General features: G+C 42.2%; 2 protein-coding genes across 3 annotated transcripts in view; one reads left to right on the plus strand and one right to left on the minus strand.

Annotated features, from left to right (window-relative positions):
- LOC112263251 (nuclear receptor ROR-beta-like) overlaps positions 1-13474 on the plus strand; it is a 30046-nt gene extending 16572 nt beyond the window's left edge. Inside the window, exons 1-10 of one of the 2 annotated variants that reach the window (XM_024439319.2) lie at positions 1000-1096; positions 5339-5424; positions 5559-5700; positions 6213-6641; positions 7392-7513; positions 8414-8546; positions 8703-8810; positions 8950-9060; positions 9404-9516; positions 11679-13474. In XM_024439319.2, the coding sequence (XP_024295087.2) occupies positions 1057-1096; positions 5339-5424; positions 5559-5700; positions 6213-6641; positions 7392-7513; positions 8414-8546; positions 8703-8810; positions 8950-9060; positions 9404-9516; positions 11679-11843 (1449 nt within the window). In that variant the 5' untranslated portion in view covers positions 1000-1056 and the 3' untranslated portion in view covers positions 11844-13474. Of the gene's footprint in view, positions 1-999; positions 1097-5338; positions 5425-5558; positions 5701-6212; positions 6642-7391; positions 7514-8413; positions 8547-8702; positions 8811-8949; positions 9061-9403; positions 9517-11678 lie in introns of those variants that run through there. The other variant, XM_024439320.2, reaches the window with a different exon arrangement.
- A 2623-nt stretch (positions 13475-16097) lies between these two features.
- Positions 16098-22496, minus strand: part of LOC112264136 (transient receptor potential cation channel subfamily M member 7-like) — a 65385-nt gene continuing 58986 nt past the window's right edge. Inside the window, exons 33-39 of the mRNA XM_042331100.1 lie at positions 19608-19673; positions 19069-19358; positions 18621-18703; positions 17851-18056; positions 17685-17736; positions 17433-17542; positions 16098-16647 (exon numbers count right to left, since the gene is read on the minus strand). Of these exons, the coding sequence (XP_042187034.1) occupies positions 16562-16647; positions 17433-17542; positions 17685-17736; positions 17851-18056; positions 18621-18703; positions 19069-19358; positions 19608-19673 (893 nt within the window). The 3' untranslated portion in view covers positions 16098-16561. The remainder of the gene's footprint in view (positions 16648-17432; positions 17543-17684; positions 17737-17850; positions 18057-18620; positions 18704-19068; positions 19359-19607; positions 19674-22496) is intronic.

A 22496-nucleotide genomic window follows, 5' to 3' on the forward strand; every position in this document is an offset into this window, starting at 1 on the left:
TCACCCACATGAACACAGAAATACTGACAGCTGGATTATAATCTTTGTCGGTTCACACACCCCTCAAAACATTATTATAAACTGTAGACTGGTCAGTTGATAAATGCGTTTTTAAGATGTCCTTCCTTGAAGTTCAATTAGGAGTTGTTCCTAAAGGAGCTACAAAGAGACTTTCTGGGGAATATAGCAGACCGTGGTTGTAAATGAGAGCGGCTGAACACACACACAAACACAGAGTGTTGTTCTCTCTTTTACTGCCATTTCCTGAGGCACAACTGACCTGTTTTTCACACTATAAATAGACATCTTCACTGCATCACACTGTTTGTATGTTCTTTCCCAGTCCGGCCCAGTCCAGCCCGCTGCGCTGACCCAGTTTGGCACTGGCCAGGAACTGGTGGAAATGGGTCACCTCTAGAACAAACCCAGAGAGTCCTTCCTTCATAACACTCACAGTCCCAGTCCACACACACACACACACATGCACCCCCCCCCCAGACATGCAGTTAATGACTCATTCACAATGGGTATGTAGGGCTTGTAGATCGATAAGGGAAAGGTCCTGTCTGCTGAGGGTTTTCAGCTCTCAAGAGGGCCTTGTCTTACCCCTCATCAGTTTTAACCCCTACTGTCTGTCTGTCTGTCTGTCTGTCTGACATAATAGAGTCCTGGGTCGTGTGGGGTCAGGATCTAAATAACCTTGTGTCACCACATGGTCTTAGACTCCGGGGTCACAGAGGTCAGGGTCATTAAACACGCAGTCGGACCCTCTCTTACTCAGGCTTTTTGGGGGGAGTGGGACATCCCTCCCTGGGTAAAGGGGTACAAGACAGCTCCAGCTTAGGCAGCAGACAACTCTGAGTAGTCATTATCTCCCTGAGCTAATCCCATTATGACACTATACACACACAGATGACATACAAACTACATACACACACACTCCATAAACACTGCTGATGCAGTGACGTAAACCAATCATTACCACACACACATTAAAACACCTGTTATCCTGTTGTAGCTGCAACACAGAGCGGTGTGTGTAGGCTACATGTGTTTATGCATGTGTCTCCGCGGAAAATGAAAACTGATGCCATAGGTAAGACATACTTTTGGACATTGCCTTTGACCACAAATTACTACACTCATAGGCTAAAACGTTAGATGTAATTTATCTGTGTACTTTGTATAGTGTACAGTTTTTCTGTTATTGCTCTACCACAGATTGTAATGAATCATTGGTTGTGTTCATTGGGGCACACATAAAAAAAATTATGTTTGCAACGTAAAAGGAAAACTAGTGTTTCTTATTGGACAAATCCAGGTAGTCCCTTCCTTTTTCTGTCCATTTTTCTTCCGTTTGGTTCCAAATGAACACAACCCAGTTGGGGTCCCTTGTCGAATGTTCAGGAATGGCTGAAGGACTGCAACATTTACCTGGAGCTAACTCTGCAAATAGCACTGCTGGGTGATTTGAAAAATCTAAGTCAATCGATCAATAATATAATAATAGTTTTGGCAAAAATGTTTCTTTCATTTACAATCTGTAAAATTGATGAGAATAAGAAAGGTTCAGAACTTTTGTGAAACAGCACAGTTTAAAAATATATGGCAAATATAAATCAAAACTGGATGGTCTTGAGAGATAGATGGGAGGGGTTGAGGGAAGCTCAAGGATTGGATTAAAAACAAAAGATAACTACTGTAAAATGCATTGTGTCCGTAAAATGTATATAGTATGTATAACCTGGAAGTAGAAGCCTAGGTGTTGTTGTCCATTAGTTTACTCCAACTAGAGGAGGGGTAGTAGAGTTAGGGGAAAATAGTAATACAAATAATAATAATAATAATTTAAAATATATATGTGTACAGTACCAGTCAAGTTGGGAAACACCTACTCATTCAAGGGCTTTTCTTTATTTGACTAATTTCTATATTGTAGAATAATAGTGAAGATATCAAAACTATGAAATTACACATATGGAATCATATAGTAACCAAAAAAGTGTTAAACAAATCAAAATATATTTTATATTTGAGATTCTTCAAATAGCCACCCTTTGCCTTGACAGCTTTGCACACTCTTGGCATTCTCTCAACCAGTATAGATATGCCAATAGTGGACAACATTGTTTTACTCCTCTTGAGAGTTTAAAACTTTCTGATAAGTTATTTACTACTTTACAACTAGGGATACTATACATGACTTTAACCCATTTTATAAGAGACTCCTGAAAAATTCTTCAAATTTTCTATATTGACTGACCTTCATGTCTAAAAGTAATGATGGACTGTCATTTCTCTTTGCTTATTTGAGCTGTTCTTGCTATAATATGGACTTGGTATTTCACCAAATAGGCCTATCTTCTGTGTACCACCCCTACCTTGTCACAACACAACTGATTGGCTCAAACACATTAAAAAGGAAAGAAATTCCACCAATTAACTTTTAACAAGGCACACCTGTTAATTGAAATGCATTCCAGGTGATTACCTCATGAAACTAGTTGAGAGAATGCCAAGAGTGTGCAAAGCTGTCATCAAGGCAAAGGGTGGCTACTTTGAAGAATCTGAAATATAAAATATATTTTGATTTGTTTAACACTTTTTTGGTTACTACATGATTCCATATGTGTTATTTCAAAGTTTTAATGTCTTCACTATTATTCTACAATGTAGAAAACAGTACAAATTAAGAAAAACCCTGGAATGAGTAGGTGTGTCCAAGCTTTTGACTGGTGCATACAGTGCATTCGGACAGTATTCAGACACCTAGACTTTTTCCACATTTTGTTACATTACAGCCTTATTCTAAAATGGATGAAATAAAAATATACACACAATAAGCCATAATGACAAAGCAAAAACAGGTTTTTAAAAAACAGAAATATCACAAGTTCTTACATAAGTATTCAGACACTTTACTCAGTAATTTGTTGAAGAACCTTTGGCAGTGATTACGGCCTCGAGTCTTCTTGAGAATGACATTACAAGCTTGGCACACCTGTATTTGGGGAGTTTCTCCCATTCTTCTCTGCAGATCCTCTCAATCTCATGTCAGGTTGGATGGGGGAGCGTTACTGCACTGCTATTTTAAGGTCTCTGCATTGATGTTCGATCAGGTTCAAGTCCGGGCTCTGACTGGGCCACTCAAGGACATTCAGAGACTTGTTCCGAAGCCACTCCTGCGTTGTCTTGGCAGTGTGCTTAGGGTCGTTGTCCTTTTGGAAGGTGATCCTTTGTCCCAGTCTGAGGTCCTGAGCAGTCTGGAGCAGGTTTTCATCAAGGATCTCGCTGTACTTTGCTCCTTTCATCTTTCCCTCGATCCTGTCTAGTCTCCCAGTCCCTGCCGTTGAAAAACATCCCCACAGCATGATGCTGCCACCACCATGCTTCACCGCAGGGATGGTGCCAGGTTTCCTCCAGATGTGGCGCTTGACATTCATGCCAAAAATATCTTTGGAGCTCTGTCTTGGGGATCTTCAATGCTGCAGAAATATTTTGGTACCCCTCCCTAGATCTGTGCCTCGACACAATCCTGTCTTGGAGCTTCGACCTCATGGCTTGGTGTTTGCTATGGCATGCACTGTCAACTGCCTAGAAGGCCAGCATCCCGGAGTCGCCTCTTCACTGTTGACTTTGAGACTGGTGTTTTGTGTTGACTATTTAATGAAGCTGCCAGTTGAGGACTTGTGAGGAGTCTGTTTCTCAAACTAGACACTCTAATGTACTTGTCCTCTTGATCAGTTGTGCACCGGGGCCTCCCACTCCTCTTTCTATTCTGGCTAGAGACCATTTGCGCTGTTCTGTGAAGGGAGTAGTACACAGCATTGTACAAGATCTTCAGTTTCTTGGCAATTTCTCGCATGGAATAGCCTTCATTTCTCAGAAGAAGAGTAGACTGACGAGCTTCAGAAGAAAGTTATTTGTTTCTGGCCATTTTGAGCCTGTAATCGAACCCACAAATGCTGATGCTCCAGATACTCAACTAGTCTAAAGAAGTCCAGTTTTATTGCTTCTTTAATCAGGACAACAATTTTCAGCTGTGCTAACAAAATTGCAAAGGGTTTTCTAATGAGAAATTAGCCTTTTAAAATAATATACTTGAATAGTGAACACAACATGCCATTGGAACACAGGAGTAATGGTTGCTGATAATGGGCCTCTGTACGCCTATGTAGATAGTCCATTTTAAAAAATCGGCCATTTCCAGCTACAATAGTCATTTACAACATTAACAATGTCTACACTGTATTTCTGATCAATTTATGTTATTTTAATGGACATTTTTTTTGTTTTTCTTTCAAAAACAAGGACATTTCTAAGTGACCCCTAACTTTTGAATGGTCGTGTGTGTGTGTGTGTGTGTATGTATGTATATATATATATATATATATATATATGACTGTTGCCTCCCATTTAAGTGTATTGTGATGATAATTGTTAGGTTGAGGTTGCTAGCCACAATGTTATATTCAACCTAGCCTATCTTTTAACTAGCTAACGTTTGCTAGCTAGCTTGACTTGCAGTAAAGTTAGAGAAACATTTCAAGAAAAAAGTAACTAAACAAAACATGTTTTATAATCACCTGAAATGTCTGTTAATAACCATCTTACCTGATTCTACCAGGTTCAGGTACAGAAAGAATATTGGGGAATTGGTGCTTTGGATAAGCCAGTGTGCATTGCAAGGAAACAGCTTGGGAGGAAGGAAGTCATTTAGGATTAGATTGAGTGTCTAATCTCTTTATAGTGAGTGTGCAGTCTCAGCAGATATGTGCCACCTATCGCTCAATCTATCTGTCACTCTTCTTCTCTGTCTTGAACTACGTGGCTACACTGGTTACTGTGGTCACTGGACACTCCTAATGGTTTCTGTGTGTGGTGATTTCAGACCTACAGTACACAGTTCTGTCCCACAGTACACTACGTTTACAATGCGAGTGAGTGAATAAAGGAAGATACTTTGGTGATGTAACCCCACTACAATCCTGGGAGCACATCTAAGGACCCCTGCTCATCGTCCTGACATAAAGTCTGTCACTAGTGTTCCTGTCATTACCATTACAAAAAAAACACTGCTAAAATTAACAGGATGTCCCAATGTCACAGTGACCTGCTGACTGGAGAGGTTCCTTCTGATTGGGAGTGCTGTGCCCCCTCACTGGGTCATATGTGACAATAACACACGCACACACACACACTAATGAGCCCCCCGACAGTGGGGGAAAAGTTGAGCGGCCATTAACACTGGTACAGTACAGGCAAGTGTGTGTGATCCAATAAAACGGTTATGTAACTCAGGTATGTGTGTTTTCCCCTCCCCTCTCTCTGTTCACAGCCCAAATCGAAGTTATACCATGCAAAATTTGCGGAGACAAGTCATCAGGAATCCACTATGGAGTCATCACATGTGAGGGCTGCAAAGTGAGTTGTCAACACAGCTCTGTTGTTCCCTCTGTCCATCCTTCTCCTGTCATTTTGTTTTATATCTTCTTTCCTATATTTTCCTTTATTTACAAAACATTGACTGACCGCTCGTGTTTGTGATTGTCCTGTAGGGGTTCTTCAGACGTAGTCAGCAGAACAACGCTGCATACTCCTGCCCTCGCCAGAGGAACTGTCTGATCGACAGGACTAACCGAAACCGCTGCCAACACTGCCGCTTACAGAAGTGTCTCGCACTCGGAATGTCCAGAGATGGTGAGACCGCTTCGACACACACATGAACGTACACACAAATACATACACAAACACAAGTGTAGACACTTGCTTACGTAAAGGGATAGTTTGCGATTTTGACAATAAAGCCCTTCATCTATTTCCCTAGAGTCAGATGAACTCATGGATATAATTTTTGTCTCTGCGTCCAGTATGAAGGAAGTTCGAGGTAGTTTCGCGAGCCAATGTTAACTAGCTTAGCGCAAAAACTGAAAGGCTTCGGTTACAGCTAGCATGCTAGCGCTAACGCTAGTTACCATTGGCTTGCGAAACTACCTCAAACTTCCTTCATACTGGGCGCAGAAACAAAAATGGTATCCACAAGTTTATCTGACTCTAGGGAAATAGATGAAGGGCTTCATTGTCAAAATCACAAACTATCCCTTTAAGATTGTCAAATACTATTGTAATCTCTAGAATGTAAAAGCACAGGTGAAGCTGAGAGAGAAACCAAACACAATGTGACTAATAAAGAACCCTCCCTCTGTGCGTAGCGGTGAAGTTTGGCCGCATGTCAAAGAAGCAGCGAGACAGCCTGTACGCCGAGGTGCAGAAACACCAGCAGCGGATCCTGAATGAGCGGCAGCAGCAGACTGGTGAGGCCGAGGCCCTGGCGCGCGTCTACTCCTCCAGCCTGACCAACGGCCTCAACACCCTCAACCACGAGATCGGAGGCACCTACGCCAACGGCCACGTTATCGAGCTTCCCAAGGGCCAGGTGAACGGTGGTGCCCCCGGCGGCTACTACCACGGTATGGACTCCACCCAGCCCTCCCCGGATCAGTCAGGCTTGGACATGGCGGGCATGAAGCACATAAAACAGGAGCCTGTCTACGACTTGACCCCTGTGACCAACCTGTTCAACTATAGCTCCTACCAGGACAGTCAGCTGGCGCCAAGCAATGTCAGCATGGGAGAGCTAGGTAACTAAGGGTTAGGGTTAAGTTTATTCACAGGTGTTCATTAGGACCATCAGTGCCACCTTCAAAAACATTAGGTGCATGACATAATGAGGCCCGAGTGTTGTAGGGGGCAGGAAGACACCAGGCCTTAGTTGATGATTTGAACAGGAAGGTGTCATGGAGAGGCTACGTGTGATAAGCTGTCATTGTGATAAGCAGTGTGAGCAACCTGAGATCAGACTTTCCTAGGGGGGGGGGCATCATATTGAAGCTCAGCCCATTAATGCAAGAAACACCCTGTCAGATTGCAGAGTGAAGCTTGAGTGTTGCCTGCCTTACTAAGGGTACAGGCTGTTTCACCTGCCTTACTAAGGTTGCAATGTCAAGTCAGCTGAACACAGTTTTACTAGTGCACTCTCTATTGGAGTTGTCACATACTTGGATGGGGGTACACAATACATTAGCTGATTCTTTTAAAGATCTGTTCTGCTGTTTTCTACACACCGTTTCAATTAGCCCAACAATTATTTTCTACAATTCAGATTCAGATACATGAAAATGAACTTTGTCCCCAGGCTGGTGGACGAGACTACATAGAAAGTTGCATGAGGACTGAAACCTTCGGAAGTTGAATAAAGTTAGTTTTCATTAAGCTTGTGTACGGTTCATTGGTTTCATGCTCCATAGACAATGAATGGTAAGCTACCGTTTTGCTCGAATTGTGATCAAAGTGTGTCTGACTCTGTATCTTCACCCCCTCTCCCTCCATAGATCGTATCGCCCAGAACATTATAAAGTCTCACCTAGAGACCTGTCAATACACAGCAGATGAGCTCCAGCAGCTGGCCTGGCAAACACACTCCTACGATGACATCAAGATGTACCAGAGCAAAGTGAGTGTGACGAGTGTGTGTACCTCACAGGAGGTTGGCGGCACCTTAATTGGGGAGGATGGGCTTGTGGCAATTACTGGAGCAGAATCAGGAGAATGGTATCAAATACATGAAACGCATGGTTTCCAGGTGTTTGTTGCCATTCCATTTGCACCGTTCCCGGCCATTATTATGAGCCGTCCTCCTATCAGCAGCCTCCCGTGGTGTGTGTGTATTCCTTGTGACCAGCAGAGTTTACACTGCTCACTAACCTACAGTACAACCTCTGAGCACCTCCCAACTCTATTGTCATCCAATGTCTCTTTTGTTCCCTATACCAACTGCCCTCATTCTCTTCCAAACTCTGGTTGTCTATAGAATCTCACCCCCCTCTCTTTCTGTCTCTTTTTTTTCTCAAGTTCTCACTTTCTCTGCTCGTTTCTCCTTCTTCTGTTTCTATCTCTCTCTCGCTCCTTTTCTCCGCCTGCCTGTGTGTGTGCGTGTGTGTGTGTGTGAAACATCACTAGTTCTTTTATATCACCGTGACTTCTCTCATTCCTCTGTGTCTAATGGATTATGGGTCATTACAGAAGAACCCTTTGAAATATTCTCCATAGAGATTCATCTTACAGACAGACACTATAGAACACACAAAAGCAATTTGCTGATATTGTACTTTGGATATTCTGAGTAGCGAGGGAGCTGACAATTTTCTAAGTATGCATTTTCCCTATTCCTGTATGGTACTTCATTGAACTGTAAAAAGGGAAATACAACTCTGCGCGTCTTGTTGTGGGCATAGTCCTTTGGCATAAACGTGTGTTAAATACGGTTTGTATTTGTTTGCACTTGCGGAAGTGCTATAGCAGTGTGTATACGAGCTGAAGTTCTGAACTTGCCAACGTGTGTATTTCTCTGCAGACACGAGACATGCTGTGGCAGCAGTGTGCCATCCAGATCACACATGCCATCCAGTATGTGGTGGAGTTTGCCAAGCGCATTTCAGGCTTCATGGAGCTGTGCCAGAATGACCAGATCCTTCTGCTCAAGTCAGGTGAGCTGACACTGCTGACCTACTGGAAACAAGCTGCTTGAAACAACCACATTTCCACATCCTTTAAAACATTTTTTTATTTTTTATGTATCAAAAAGTCTATAGCAAAAAGTTTATAGCAAAAAGTCATCAAAGTGTCTCTCTCTCTCTATCTAGGTTGTCTGGAGGTGGTCCTGGTCAGAATGTGTCGGGCGTTTAACCCACTCAACAACACAGTGCTGTTTGAGGGGAAGTACGGGGGCATGCAGATGTTCAAAGCTCTAGGTAAGGCACTGCTGCTAGCGCTACTGTACCACCTCATCGACTGTCATCTAAGTAGCATGATGTACTACAGTACCCATAATGCTCTGGACAACGTATAACTATGACAATGAATTGACCGCCTCTCTATTGTCTCTCTCAGGCTGTGACGATCTGGTCAGCGCGGTGTTTGACTTTGCCAAGAGTCTGTGCTCTCTGCAGCTCACTGAGGAGGAAATCGCTCTGTTCTCCGCAGCAGTGCTCATCTCCACAGGTCAGTACTGACGACACACAGCCACAGTTACCTTCTGCTGCCACCTACAGGCAGACCTTACTGAGGCACTGCCTGGCTGGAGAATGCTGCAGTCACAGTGACTGACATTACTGAGACTGTCTTTATTAGTAGTAAGACGGACACAATTTATTACTAGGTTCCTGCCTTTACAGGGAGTTTTACGTCGCCGCCGTGCTTCTACATCTGCATTGCTTCCTCTTTGGGGTTTTAGGCTGGGTTTCTGTATAAGCACTTTGTGCCATCTGCTGATGTAAAAAAGGGCTTTATTAATACATTTGATTGATTGATTGGCATGTGATGTGGTTGTGTGTTCCTTTGTCAGACCGGCCGTGGCTGATGGAGCCCAGGAAGGTGCAGAAGCTCCAGGAGAAGATCTACTTTGCGCTGCAGCACATCATGCAGAAGAACCACATGGATGAGGACACGCTGGCTAAGGTAGGGCGCATCACCACTCAGATCACTGAGCCTCATAGAGTACATCTGTTGTGAGGCGTCACATCGAAGAGCGTCACACCTAGGCACTGTTAGATGGCAGCAGCGGTGCAACTTTGGTTTTAAAAGTGGGGGGACAATTATATATACAGTGGGGAGAACAAGTATTTGATACACTGCTGATTTTGCAGGTTTTCCTACTTACAAAGTATGTAGAGGTCTGTAATTTTTATCATAGGTACACTTCAACTGTGAGAGACTGATTCTAAAACAAAAATCCAGAAAATCACATTGTTTGATTTTTAAGTAATTCATTTGCATTTTATTGCATGACATAAGTATTTGATCACCTACCAACCAGTGAGAATTCCGGCTCACAGACCTGTTAGTGTTTCTTTAAGAATCCCTCCTGTTCTCCACTCATTACCTGTATTAACTGCACCTGTTTGAACTCGTTACCTGTATAAAAGACACCTGTCCACACACTCAATCAAACAGACTCCAACCTCTCCACAATGGCCAAGACCAGAGAGCTGTGTAAGGACATCAGGGTTAAAATTGTAGACCTGCACAAGGCAGGGATGGGCTACAGGACAATAGGCAAGCAGCTTGGTGAGAAGGCAACAACTGTTGGCGCAATTATTAGAAAATGGAAGAAGTTCAAGATGACGGTCAATCACCCTCGGTCTGGGGCTCCATGCAAGATCTCACCTCGTGGGGCATCAATGATCATGAGGAAGGTGAGGGATCAGCCCAGAACTACACGGCAGGACCTGGTCAATGACCTGAAGAGAGCTGGGACCACAGTCTCAAAGAAGACCATTAGTAACACACTACGCCGTCATGGATTAAAATCCTGCAGCGCACGCAAGGTCCCCCTGCTCAAGCCAGCGCATGTCCAGGCCCATCTGAAGTTTGCCAATGACCAGCTGGATGATCCAGAGGAGGAATGGGAGAAGGTCATGTGGTCTGATGAGACAAAAATAGAGCTTTTTGGTCTAAACTCCACTCGCTGTGTTTGGAGGAAGAAGGATGAGTACAACCCCAAGAACACCATCCCAAACGTGAAGCATGGAGGTGGAAACATCATTCTTTGGGGATGCTTTTCTGCAAAGGGGACAGTACGACTGCACCGTATTGAGGGGAGGATGGATGGGGCCATGTATCGCGAGATCTTGGCCAACAACCTCCTTCCTTCAGTAAGAGCATTGAAGATGGGTCGTGGCTTGGTCTTCCAGCATGACAACGACAACCCAAGTAAAACACACAGCCAGGGCATACTGAAAGTGAGTGGCTCCGATACAGTAATGCATCTCAAGGTCCTGGAGTGGCCTAGCCAGTCTCCAGACCTGAACCCAATAGAAAATCTTTGGAGGGAGCTGAAATTAGCCACTCAATGTTAGTGGTGGCTGTTTGCCCAGCGACAACCCTGAAACTTGAAGGATCTGGAGAAGGTCTGTATGGAGGAGTTTGGGCCAAAATCCCTGCTGAAGTGTGTGCAAACCTGGTCAAGAACTACAGGAAAGCCTCCTGAGGTATGATCTCTGTAATTGAAAATAAAGGTTTCTGTACCAAATATTAAGTTCTGCTTTTCTGATGTATCAAATACTTATGTCATGCAATAAAATGAAAATAAAGGTTTCTGTACCAAATATTAAGTTCTTCTTTTCAAATGCAATAAAATGCAAATGAATTACTTAAAAATCATACAATGTGATTTTCTGGATTTTTGTTTTAGATTCCGTCTCTCACAGTTGAAGTGTACCTATGATAAAAATTACAGACCTCTACATGCTTTGTAAGTAGTAAAACCTGCAAAATCGGCAGTGTATCAAATACTTGTTCTCCCCACTGTATATATATATATAGTTTTATCCAATCGGATAAACACTCCAAACAGCTTACCTGACCGCTCTGAGGCGTCCGCGTGGTCCTAAAGCACACCGTTGCCTAGTTTTGTATCACATTCCAATGATAAAACTGGGGGGGGGACAAAAATGCAATTTCAGAATGTGTGTGGGGGGGGGGGCATTTCCCCCTTCCCCAGTGAAAGTTGCACCCCTGGATGGCAGGGTATTTTAGACAGCCTTTTTTGCTTAAGCTGCGGTTTGTACAGCCTGAGACTTCTTGACCCATCACCCCTGACTCCTCTCTGTCCTCTGTAGCTGATTGGTCGGATCCCCACGCTGTCGGCCCTGTGTACTCTCCACACCGAGGAGCTACAGGCCTTCCAGCAGCTTCATCCCGAGACGGTCAATGTGCTCTTCCCCCCACTCTACAAGGAGCTCTTCAATCCCGACCCCAATGCAGCCATCACCATACCCAAGTGACTGCCTACGGTCCAATCTCAGAGAGTGGACCACAACGTGACCGCGGACACATCATTACCGCAACCGCAAAGCCCGGACCCCAGGCCCGGACCCTCCAGACACTTACAGCCGCAAACACTAGGAATGTCCAGCACTTATCCAACCCTATTCACCGATACAGTCTAAAGAATGTATATAATGCACCCACGATCAAGGGGCTCTTCAGAACTGATCAGAAATGTACAGACTTTAACTAGCACATTTAAGCTGTCTTTTAACTGGGTAAGTCAATTTGTTTATCTTTGATACATTTTTTTTTTTTACATGATATTGTGATATTGAAGGTGGGGGGGCATTCGTGTGGATTCAGAAAAACTATTGTACATATTCTTTAGGACAGAGCGGATTCCAGTATTACTTATTTTTCTGTTAATATTTTAGTCCTAATTTAAAATTGCAGCTGCCCTATGTGGCTGATAACCTGTCTATGTGTTTTTTTATTTGATAGATTAATGTGTACAGAATTTGTCAAGATTTAAATGAGACGTGTTAAAGAATATTGGGTTAAACCTGGGGGGGTGCTCTTGGTACGTCGAGAAACCTTGTCTGGCTCTGTTGATATGTGAAGAGGGTTTTGCATCAGTCAGTTGAGAACTATTCAACTGTAAAAGGAGTGAAACAATTATGGCTACTCTTCAAGGTGAAGATATGTACATAAATATTCTATTTTGTGTGAGAAAAAAAAGTTTCTGGCAGATTGCCATCCTGCCAGCCCCCCTAAACCTACCGCCACCTCTCTCCACGCCACCTAGCCAAAACGACTGTGTTGATCTTGGTGTCTTTTCATGATGGCCTAGTTAGTCAGTGAATATAAGAACCCTAGACACTGCATAAACCTCTTCCTCTCTTACATCCCCCTCATTTTGCACAATCTACGCCCATGCTAATCACTGGGCATCTTAAATGAAGAATACTTTCTCTCGCTCTTTCTCTCCGAGGAGATAGAACTTTCACACTGCTTTATCCTTACCCTTGCATTCCTCTGCTCAGCCTCGTCCTTCTAGAACAGTCAATCACAGGGTAGTCATGATTAGCTGGAGTGGATACACCAGGATGTCCACTGATCATTTCTTTCAATTTGACTGACAATCGGACGTTCAATCTTTCAGATTAAAATGGAAACTTGAAACACATTCCACATTACAGAGAGTGCACTCTGGGACTGTAGATCTTGCACTGCTTATTCTAGGGGTAATAGATATTCTTCACTGAAACGTTTGCCACTTAAAGTTGCAATACATTGTATAATCTTTATAGTAAGCTATGATAGACAATCACTTCCTGTTTTGTTTAGTTTATGAACAGTTTAGAATGTTTTTCAAATGCTTTTTAAATGTTAATGTTGAAGATCTTCGAGGATTTCCTTAGATGTTATAATAGACACGTTTACGTGTTTCGCACAGTTGCCAAATCCCTCTGAGCTTTTAGTGGAGAATAGATGCTAGCCAGTGCCAGTGTACAGAACAGTATGACCTGAGACATTTTCCTCCACTTCCCACTTCCCATATCCATTACCCCCCACCCTTTCCCATATGCAGTGACCACTATGTTGTCCTGTCATCCTCTGTATACACAGGATGAGCTTCTAGTCATAGCTCATTCCATACCCCCCCCCACCACCACCGGCCCAAAAGTAGTTCCCATCCCTCTCCCCTCATAGGTCAGAGGTCAGTGGCTCGTTAAAGACAATCACTTGCATTTCAATGCACTACACAGCATCTCTCTCAGGGAGCAACGATTTTTCTGTCTTTGCATGAAAATAACATTTTTACATTTTTGAAAAATGTAAGCGTTTTTGGGAGAGATAAATATGCTGGTGGCTCCCAGCGAAGGAACCTACCCAGACAAGGTCTGTCCTGTCTGTCTCTGTCTGTCTGTCTGTCTGTCTGTCTGTGTCTGTCTGTCTAAGATTCACTGTCCGGGTCCATATAATGGGGAGAGCCATTATCTATAGTCCCAGAAATTCCTTTAATAATGTCCTGAAAATAACATTTTCAGGTGCATTCATAAAACCACCCCTGTTCTAGATATGCTGCTTGTGTTACAATGAAGGAAGACCATAACTAAGCTGGCGTCCAACCATTCCATGCCTATAGGACAGTGAATTTAAACCCACTTTGTTTTTATTTTCCCTTTCTAGACTGTGAATCAGGGGGTTGGGGTTGGGTTTGGGGGACGGGGTTGGTCATCTGAGTGACAAATCAACACTGTAAGGTACTGTAGCAATAATATCTGGAAAGCATTTACTACTGTATTGTAAGATTATTTGAATTTTATTACGATTATTATTATTATTATTATTGTTATTATTATTACTAATACTCTTATTACTATTAGCCTATTGTCGTTCTGTTATCTTTGCATGCCGTTTCATGGCAATGAAACATTGGGGCTTTTGTGTTTTCTCAAGCAATGCTGTGGGTCAGGGGTGGGAGTGATGGGTGGGTTTGGCAGGGGTGGGATTATTTTATTCTGAATGTTATGGAGTAGCGTTTTCAGTGTGAGGGACTGAACGCATTAAGCGCCTTTTACTCCATCAACAGACACCATGGAGCGCAGACAAAACGTGGTTGTTAATCCCAACGAGACCACTGGACAACGTGCGCCGCCATTTTATATACTTCATCGGAAACGTTTCACATGCTTAGTCAAATACACTTACACCCCAACTTCTGCCTCCTTAGAGAACCTGTGTGTGTGTGTGTTTGTGCGGGCTTGTGTAAGAGAGAGAGAGAGAGAGAGTGAGGCTGAAAGAGAGTGAATGAACGAGAGAGGGAGAAATTGAGGTTCTTTGTTCTATTGATGCTTTGTATACTTTCTTAATGCATTAAACGTGTGTGCTATTGGAGTAGTGTTGAAATGGTTAATTTATTGATTAGAATGTCTTTGCTTCCCAGGGTGAGAAAGTAAAGTAAATGTAGCATCTGTGACCAAAACCCTTAAAGGTATGGGGTACAGAAACTAAAAAAAAAATTTTTTTTTAAAGGAACAGGTTTTTTTCAAGTGCCATAGTTAGAGAGGACAAGCTCGATTGGCGTAATGGGAAATAGTTGCTTTACTGTGAGTTTACTTGAGGTCCAATCAAAAAGGGGAATTTTGAGGCAAGTGTGTATTTCATTACATTGAATTGTTTGTTTATATGTTTGCTTTTTTCACTTGTTGAGTCAGCTCAGACCTTAGAACTTTGACCCAGCTGTGACCCAGCTTTGTGTGTGTGTGTGTGAGGTAGCGACATAAATTAAGAGCTTTGGTGATCCAGTTGTGTTGAAGTTCTGAGTTTTCCTGAGCCATCTCAGTGTCTCCTCCTTCGAGATGTAAATAATGAAGTCAAGGTCTGAAGTGATTTTTGTTAAATTCTATATTTTATCGCTTTTGTAGACATTTCTTTGTGGGAAGAAAAATAAAAGAAATGTTATGGATGCATTTCTGTCTTGTTCTTTTTCCATTCACATACAAACACACAAACTAGCATTTTTAAGGGCAACAATGCTGACATCTTCAATGGGAACTGTGAAGGGACTAATAGCAGTATCAAAAAATCTATGCTATCCATTATACTTGTAATAGTTTGAGTCTGAGCTGTGTGAATTCCAACCACCAAGAGATCAGGTTGAGTTATTCTTGTATTAGTATTTTCCTGAATGTAAGACATAAACCATGCCAACTGAGTTATGCCAATGCTCGATGAGAAGAATCGTTTTTTTTCATGGAACCAGTTTGAACATCAGCAGCATAACAATACATTTTAGCATTCAGCATTGCTAAAAAAAAATGAAAATATGAGTTTGAAAACAGAAAAAAAAACATTTGAGAGGGACTGTTTTGCTGAAGAAAAAAAAATCCTAGATTGAAGCTTTAATGTGCAATGACTGATAAATAAATAGTTTTTTATTTTTTTTTATCAAGTTTTGTTTTAATTTCATAAAGAAATGCTTGAGTCCAGCCGGAGCAATTTGGTCACTGTCTCTAAAGACGGTTTCCTGTTTTGTCACAAGCTTGATATAGTCATTGTGTGCTAGGATTATGGGACCAAATACTAACTTTTGAATACATTAATACACTTTAAGTGAATTTGTCCAAATACTTATGACAACTTCAAATGGGGGACTAGATACATAAAGTGCTTTAATTTCTAAACGGTAAAACAAATATGTATGAAAATACCCTCAAATAAAAGGTGACATTCTGTACCGTCACCTCGTATGAAACATTTGATCTCAAATCCAAAATGCTGGAGTATCGAGCCAAATTTCACTTCACTGTCCAAATAAATACGGCGGGGAGTGTATGTACATGAAATGTATTCGCCTTGGCCTCCCTCCACTATGCACGCCATAGCTGGAACGAATGCAAGACTACGGCATCTGGCTTGCTGTTGAGACTAATGCAATGTTAATCCTTTTTAAAACCAAAGCCCTACCAGCCATCTAACACAAGAGGTAGTCCACATGACGTTATACAATGTACACTATCCATTCAAAGCCCCAAGTGAGTGCTTTTATTCATGGTAGAAGTTTCCCTTAAGCACACGTCTGGATCAAGTAAGCCTTCCCTATTCCTATCCATAACCATTTCGTGAGAAAGAAACTGAACTGATCAGTGTCTTTATGCTTTAATGGCAACTTCATCCCACCTGAACCAGAGGTTAGGATGGCGGACTTCTGCTTTCAAGTCAGAGGTTACACTCTGGTCACGATCACTCCACTTTCCTCTTCAGAAGATCTGTGTTCTGTTTTCCCGCAGCTGTCTGTGCTCCTCTTCAAATCTGACAACACAAACATCAATCAGTTACATGGCAGTCGACGTAGTCATTGCCACTTAAAAGATAATTGGATCAGACCGGAGAGGAAGTCCATGGATTTTTCATTAATATGTTTTGATTTTACGGGAATCTTGGAGAGGACACAAGAAGAAGAAAAAAGCACATTTATGGCTGAATGTTTGCGTGTGTGTTTGTCTGTTTGCTCACTTGTTTATTTTGGAGTGAATTTCGAGGCTCCCTCTAGATGCTAGTATCGTGTGTCTCGGGTCTACCCAGAGACTGCAATTAATATCTAATCAAAGCTAATGTCTCCACAGCACTCTGCCAGCACAAAGCCCTGTTTAATATATAATCAAAGAGAGCCCAGCACACCGCACAAAGCAAGTCCCTCCCCCTGCCTCCAATGCTTTGTTGTCATCCAAATAAATTCTTCCCTTGGCTTAATTAGCTGGTTCTATCTTCATTTGAAGTTCAGGCATTCATCTCCAAGCCAACACGATGTCCCAGGTGAAGACATGAATGTGACACACACACACACACACACACACACACACACACACACACACACACACACACACACACACACACACACACACACACACACACACACACACACACACACACACACACACACACACACACACGTGAGCACTACAGGTCCACTGTCCGATTACAAATGCCAAACAGACGACACAGTCTCACACATTACAAGCACGCATACACACACACACTATCTCCTCCATAACCCCCTTATGACAGTGGTGGTCTGAATAGTTCCTTTCTCTTACCCGAGAGTCCGAGGTTCTTGCAGCAGGAGTTGCAGGTGTGTTTGAGGACAAAGTTCTGGATGGCAGTGTCTCCCAGGTTAGCAGGACCAAACACCATGTCACCAGTCAAGCTACAGTTAGACCAGGGGCAGAATAGGGTACTCCAAAAATCTACGTTTGTCAGATACATTCTTTTGAGGTTTAAAGATGTATGTCAAGAAGATGATAAGTGTCGGTGTCAAACACTGAACCTCCACTGCGTGAGGCGAGTACCTTTTGTCGTCCGCTCGGATGACCGATGGGTCTGTAAGCTCCGACCCCACTCCTGTGAAAGATTAAGGAAAGACAGAAGAGACTTCAATTCAATGTAGTAGTTTATAGGACGACCCGGTTCGGTGATGTGGGTGCAAAACAGATAGAACAGGACAGAAAGACAGACCCTGTATGTCCAGCACCAGTAGTTCTCTACAGGAGTATTGGTAGGTCCAGTGGGAGAAGGCCAGGAGCGTTTCCTCCATTCCACAGCAGGGGGTGATCTCCTCTCCGGTGTTATTGTTGTACTTCCTGAAGTCACCCAACATGTTCCTCTCTATGGTCAACCACTTTCCGTCTGAGTGACAGTGAAGAAGAGACACATCCAGGAACCTGGGAGGGAGAAACACATTAAAATATGTAACACATATATCTCACACACACACACACATAAGTTGATGCACATATGAACACACGTACACATGTGTGCACACATTCAAACTGTCATGGATTCCCCTGGTACTGCTGCTCATTCCGTTCACCAGCCTTCTAGATGTCACTGAACTGGATCATCACCACCAAACCCGGACTGTCTTGTCTCATTATGCACACCTGGTTCCCATTCCCCCTGATTAGTATGTGTATATATGTGCCCTCTGTTCCCCATTGTCCTTGTCGATCATTGTCCCATGACCGTTGGTCTTTTGAGTACCTGTGCTCTGTTTCATTTGGTTTTTGGTGCGACAGGTATTTTTGTTATTACGGGTCTTGTCCTGTGAATTATTTGAGAGGTTTTACACCTCGTTCTTTTGTTTTGGGTTGATAATTAAAAAACACCTATTACGTATTCCTGCGCCTGTCTCCCATCCTTACTCAACGTTACACAGACAGAGTCAATCAGCTCATACATGCGTACACACACACAATGTAGACAAGTCCTAGATGTTGAGTACAAACCTGGGAGAAAGGGGCACGTTTTCTGGTTTGACTTGGTTGAACACGTGCATGAGTTTCTGAGCAGCTCTCTGTTGCTGTATCTCCTGTAAGGACAAGAGATGGCCAGAATGATGCTATTAGTGGATGTAATACATGCCAAGTAAAACATTAGGGTCAAAAATAAGAAGACAACGAATAGACACAACAAAAATAAGGTGTTGTGAACAGCTGTCTGTGGAAAGTGGATATACATAAGTAGGACCAGGAGTTTTCCCTGACTATGTGACCTGAACAAGTAAAGAATCTGAGTGCCAATTATAGCCTATAACTATAGGATACTATAGGCTAACAATAACCAGGGCCCAGAGTTTAACAGGTCTCATAGTCAGAAAACACTCCTGGCCCTAACAACAATATATGATGTTACAGTATACAATGTATATGATGAAGTAATATATTAATTGTATACCCGCAGACAGAGTTGGAGGGGGGTGTCGCTGTGGAAGACCCTCTGCCAGGTTCGGATCACCTTGGGCTGGAAGGCTTTGACCACGTACACACAGCCCACACTCAGGATGTCCCCCTCGGCCCAGGTACACAACACGCGCATGGCCCTGCGCAGGGCCCCATCTAGACAGCCCTCGCTGGACAGCGGCTGCAGCACTGCAGACAGCCCCCGGGGCGACCAGGAGATTATGGAGGACTCCGCACCTGCAGCTTCTACCTCCTCCAGGGAGTAGACACTCACCTCCTCTCCCGCTGCCAGGGACCATGCAACAATGGGGGAGATGGCATGCTTCTGAATCAATCCCTAACAGAAACAGCCAATTCCGGTAGCATTGCTATATTCTCATAAAATGCTAGCCAGATTATTCTAGAAATTGCTACACAACCAGCTAACAAATTTAAGAACATTTTAGAGGAAACAACCACAACCTAGGAGTAAAAACATATCTAAAATTCAAAAACAGTGAACTATCCCTTTAACGTAACTGGCTGATGACTTACCCATTATGGAGCCAGGTGTGAAAGGTATGGTGTGAGCAAGCCTCATCAGGTTGTTCTTTTCCATGGCTGACATGGCAACAACACAACACAATATCACAAATCATAACACAGCACAATGGAACACAATATAACACAACATAGCCAGATAAAAACACACATGGAATGAGGTAATATAGTATGAGAAATATTTTTGTGGTTCACAAAAAAGCTGTGACACCTATTGTGTTATTTTTATGGTCAAATAACTCAAGCACAGATTGGTAACTTTTTTAAATGATTTTCTAAATAACACCAAATGCAGTAGGTAAGCCCATGTTACATCTCTTAACTTAGTTTGAGAAAAGCTAAGGGGTTGGTTAAGAGATGGCTGAATAAAAGATACAATTAGGAAATCCGATTTTATGTGTCCATTTAAAACCTTCATAAATCTGCTCCACAATGGCCTATCTACTTGAAACTGTGTAGGTTCATTAAAGCCATTACCACGATGAGCCATATACAGTTTGGTATTGATATCTTAAAAAATAACATAACTATTAAGAATTCACTTCTTTTTGTACAATGTAACGCTAATGCTTAAATTAATCATACAAAATCTACCTGTCATGAACTAAAAGTCAGATTCACTCCAAATGTGTTCTTTGGACTCATCACAAGTCCCTAAAGAGTTTGAAAAAATAACATAAATGCATTAAAATATGGCCACATTATACCAGTAGATGCATATTAGCACATAAGCTAATATGCTAAAAAAAAAATGCCAAAACAATACCTCTCATGAAGCATATGAATGTAGGCCCATGGTACATGTCTTAACTTAGTTGAGAAAATCTAAGGGATTTGTCAAAAGATGGCTGAGCTATTGACAATAATCATCTGCAATCATCTTCTCCTCATGAACCACACATCAGATTCACTCCAGATGTTGGATTTAGACTTATTACATCCGTCTTTAATGGTTTTGAGAATTATTCATTGCTGCATTCAAATATGGCATCACTGTACCTGCAAATGCACGTTAGTACATATACTAATGCTAAAAAACGTATTCTCATGAACCATTAAGTCCGATTGACTCCAGATTTGGTATACACAGTAGACTCAATGAATTAGCCTCTAATAAACTTGAGAATGATTAGCTGCTGTATTCAAAGTCAGACACGCTACACCACTGAGCCGATGGACATTGGGGCATGAAATGTGGTGTGTAAAATTTGATGTATAAACCTTATGTATTTGTCCTTAGAAGCTGTGTGAATATAAAGTCACTGCAACCTTAGATGGCTGCACCAGACCAGTTGGTGGCACCATAGATGTCATTGGCACCAATGACACTTTTGGATACAAGAGAAATAACTATTGATCAAGTGGACTTTGTCTTGTGCAAATTATTGTTATATTTAAATTATGCAGACGAACAACGTGAGATATCGTGAAAACAACACTAACATAAACCATTAGACCCCAGAATTGATATATAAACTACATACATTAAGTAATGACTTTAAGAATAATTCTGTGCTGCATTCAAAGATAATCAAGCTACAGCACGAGATTAAACTTAACTTGTGTCAAGGGCCAGACTAGTCTATTTGAGGTGTTGTTCCAGTCTCCTTACATAATTGTGATGAGAGGTGTTTCAGACATAATAATGCACTATAGCAGTGTTTTAGAATTTTTGCGCCGGGAGAGTTCAACCAATGACGTCATTGTTTGATTGAGCCATGTTTTGTAACAATTATTGTGGCCTTTGTGTTTCACCGATTGCATGATCACGCTAGTAGTGAGTAGATATGGTTGTCCTTGTTCAATAGAGCCATTGGACTTGTCTCAACGATGTTCCTGTCTGCCAGGACATTGCAGGATATCTAGTGTTATGACTTGCCAGTCCTGAGATGGAGATCGGGGGTGGTGGCTAGGCAACCCCTCCCACCCCCGGGGCGGGTTTTATGATGGTTGTAAATACCTTCACTTGTCAAGCAGTATGGAGGGAGAGACCAAAGCAGAACAAAGGACCTTCTCCCGCCAAAACTCCTACCGCCCCAAAATTGGAGAATTAAACTATATTTATATTTTTGAGAATGTGTAAATGTTCAGTGGAGACTGAAAGAACACTCGTTGTGACATCATGAAAGACGGTAGAACCATATAACTGTACCTCTCAATTATGCGGTTTGCATCTGAATGTTGTATAAAAATAAATGATTAAGTATCAGAATACTTTTAAAAAGATAGAAATGTGATTTTAGTCTTCTAAATGTCAAGTTTACCAAGTCGGTAACCACGCCCACGTGAGCACAGAGATTATGCAAAACATAATGGAACACCGTTTTTCCCCAAGTGTTTAAAAGGACGCACTGAATAATTAACATATGAGACCAGTTACGTACAACGCCAGCTGAATACGTTAGAAATGGTTCAGAAATCTACCGCTCTATAGACCAAGCAGACTGAGGCACGAGCCAAATGTTGCAAAACGCTTATAAACACTGAAACTATTGATCACTACAGAAGAAGCAAATCCTAGACGTCGCGTTATCAGTCTGTAGCTGGAAATGTACATACAGTTAAAGTCGGAAGTTTACATACACCTTAGCCAAATACATTTAAACTCAGTTTTTCACAATTCCTGAGATTTAATTCTACTAAAAATCCCCTGTCTTAGGTCAGTTAGGATCTCCACTTTATTTTAAGAATGTGAAATGTCAGAATAATAGTAGAGAGAATGATTTATTTCAGATTTGATTTCTTTCATTACATTCCCAGTGGCTTCGAAGTTTACATACACTCAATTAGTATTTGTTAGCATTGCCTTTAAATTGTTTAACTTGGGTCAAACGTTTCGGTTCTCCTTCCACAAGCTTCCCACAATAAGTTGGGTGAATTTTG

The sequence above is a fragment of the Oncorhynchus tshawytscha genome, linkage group LG12, assembly GCF_018296145.1.
Source record: "Oncorhynchus tshawytscha isolate Ot180627B linkage group LG12, Otsh_v2.0, whole genome shotgun sequence".
NCBI lineage: Eukaryota > Metazoa > Chordata > Actinopteri > Salmoniformes > Salmonidae > Oncorhynchus > Oncorhynchus tshawytscha.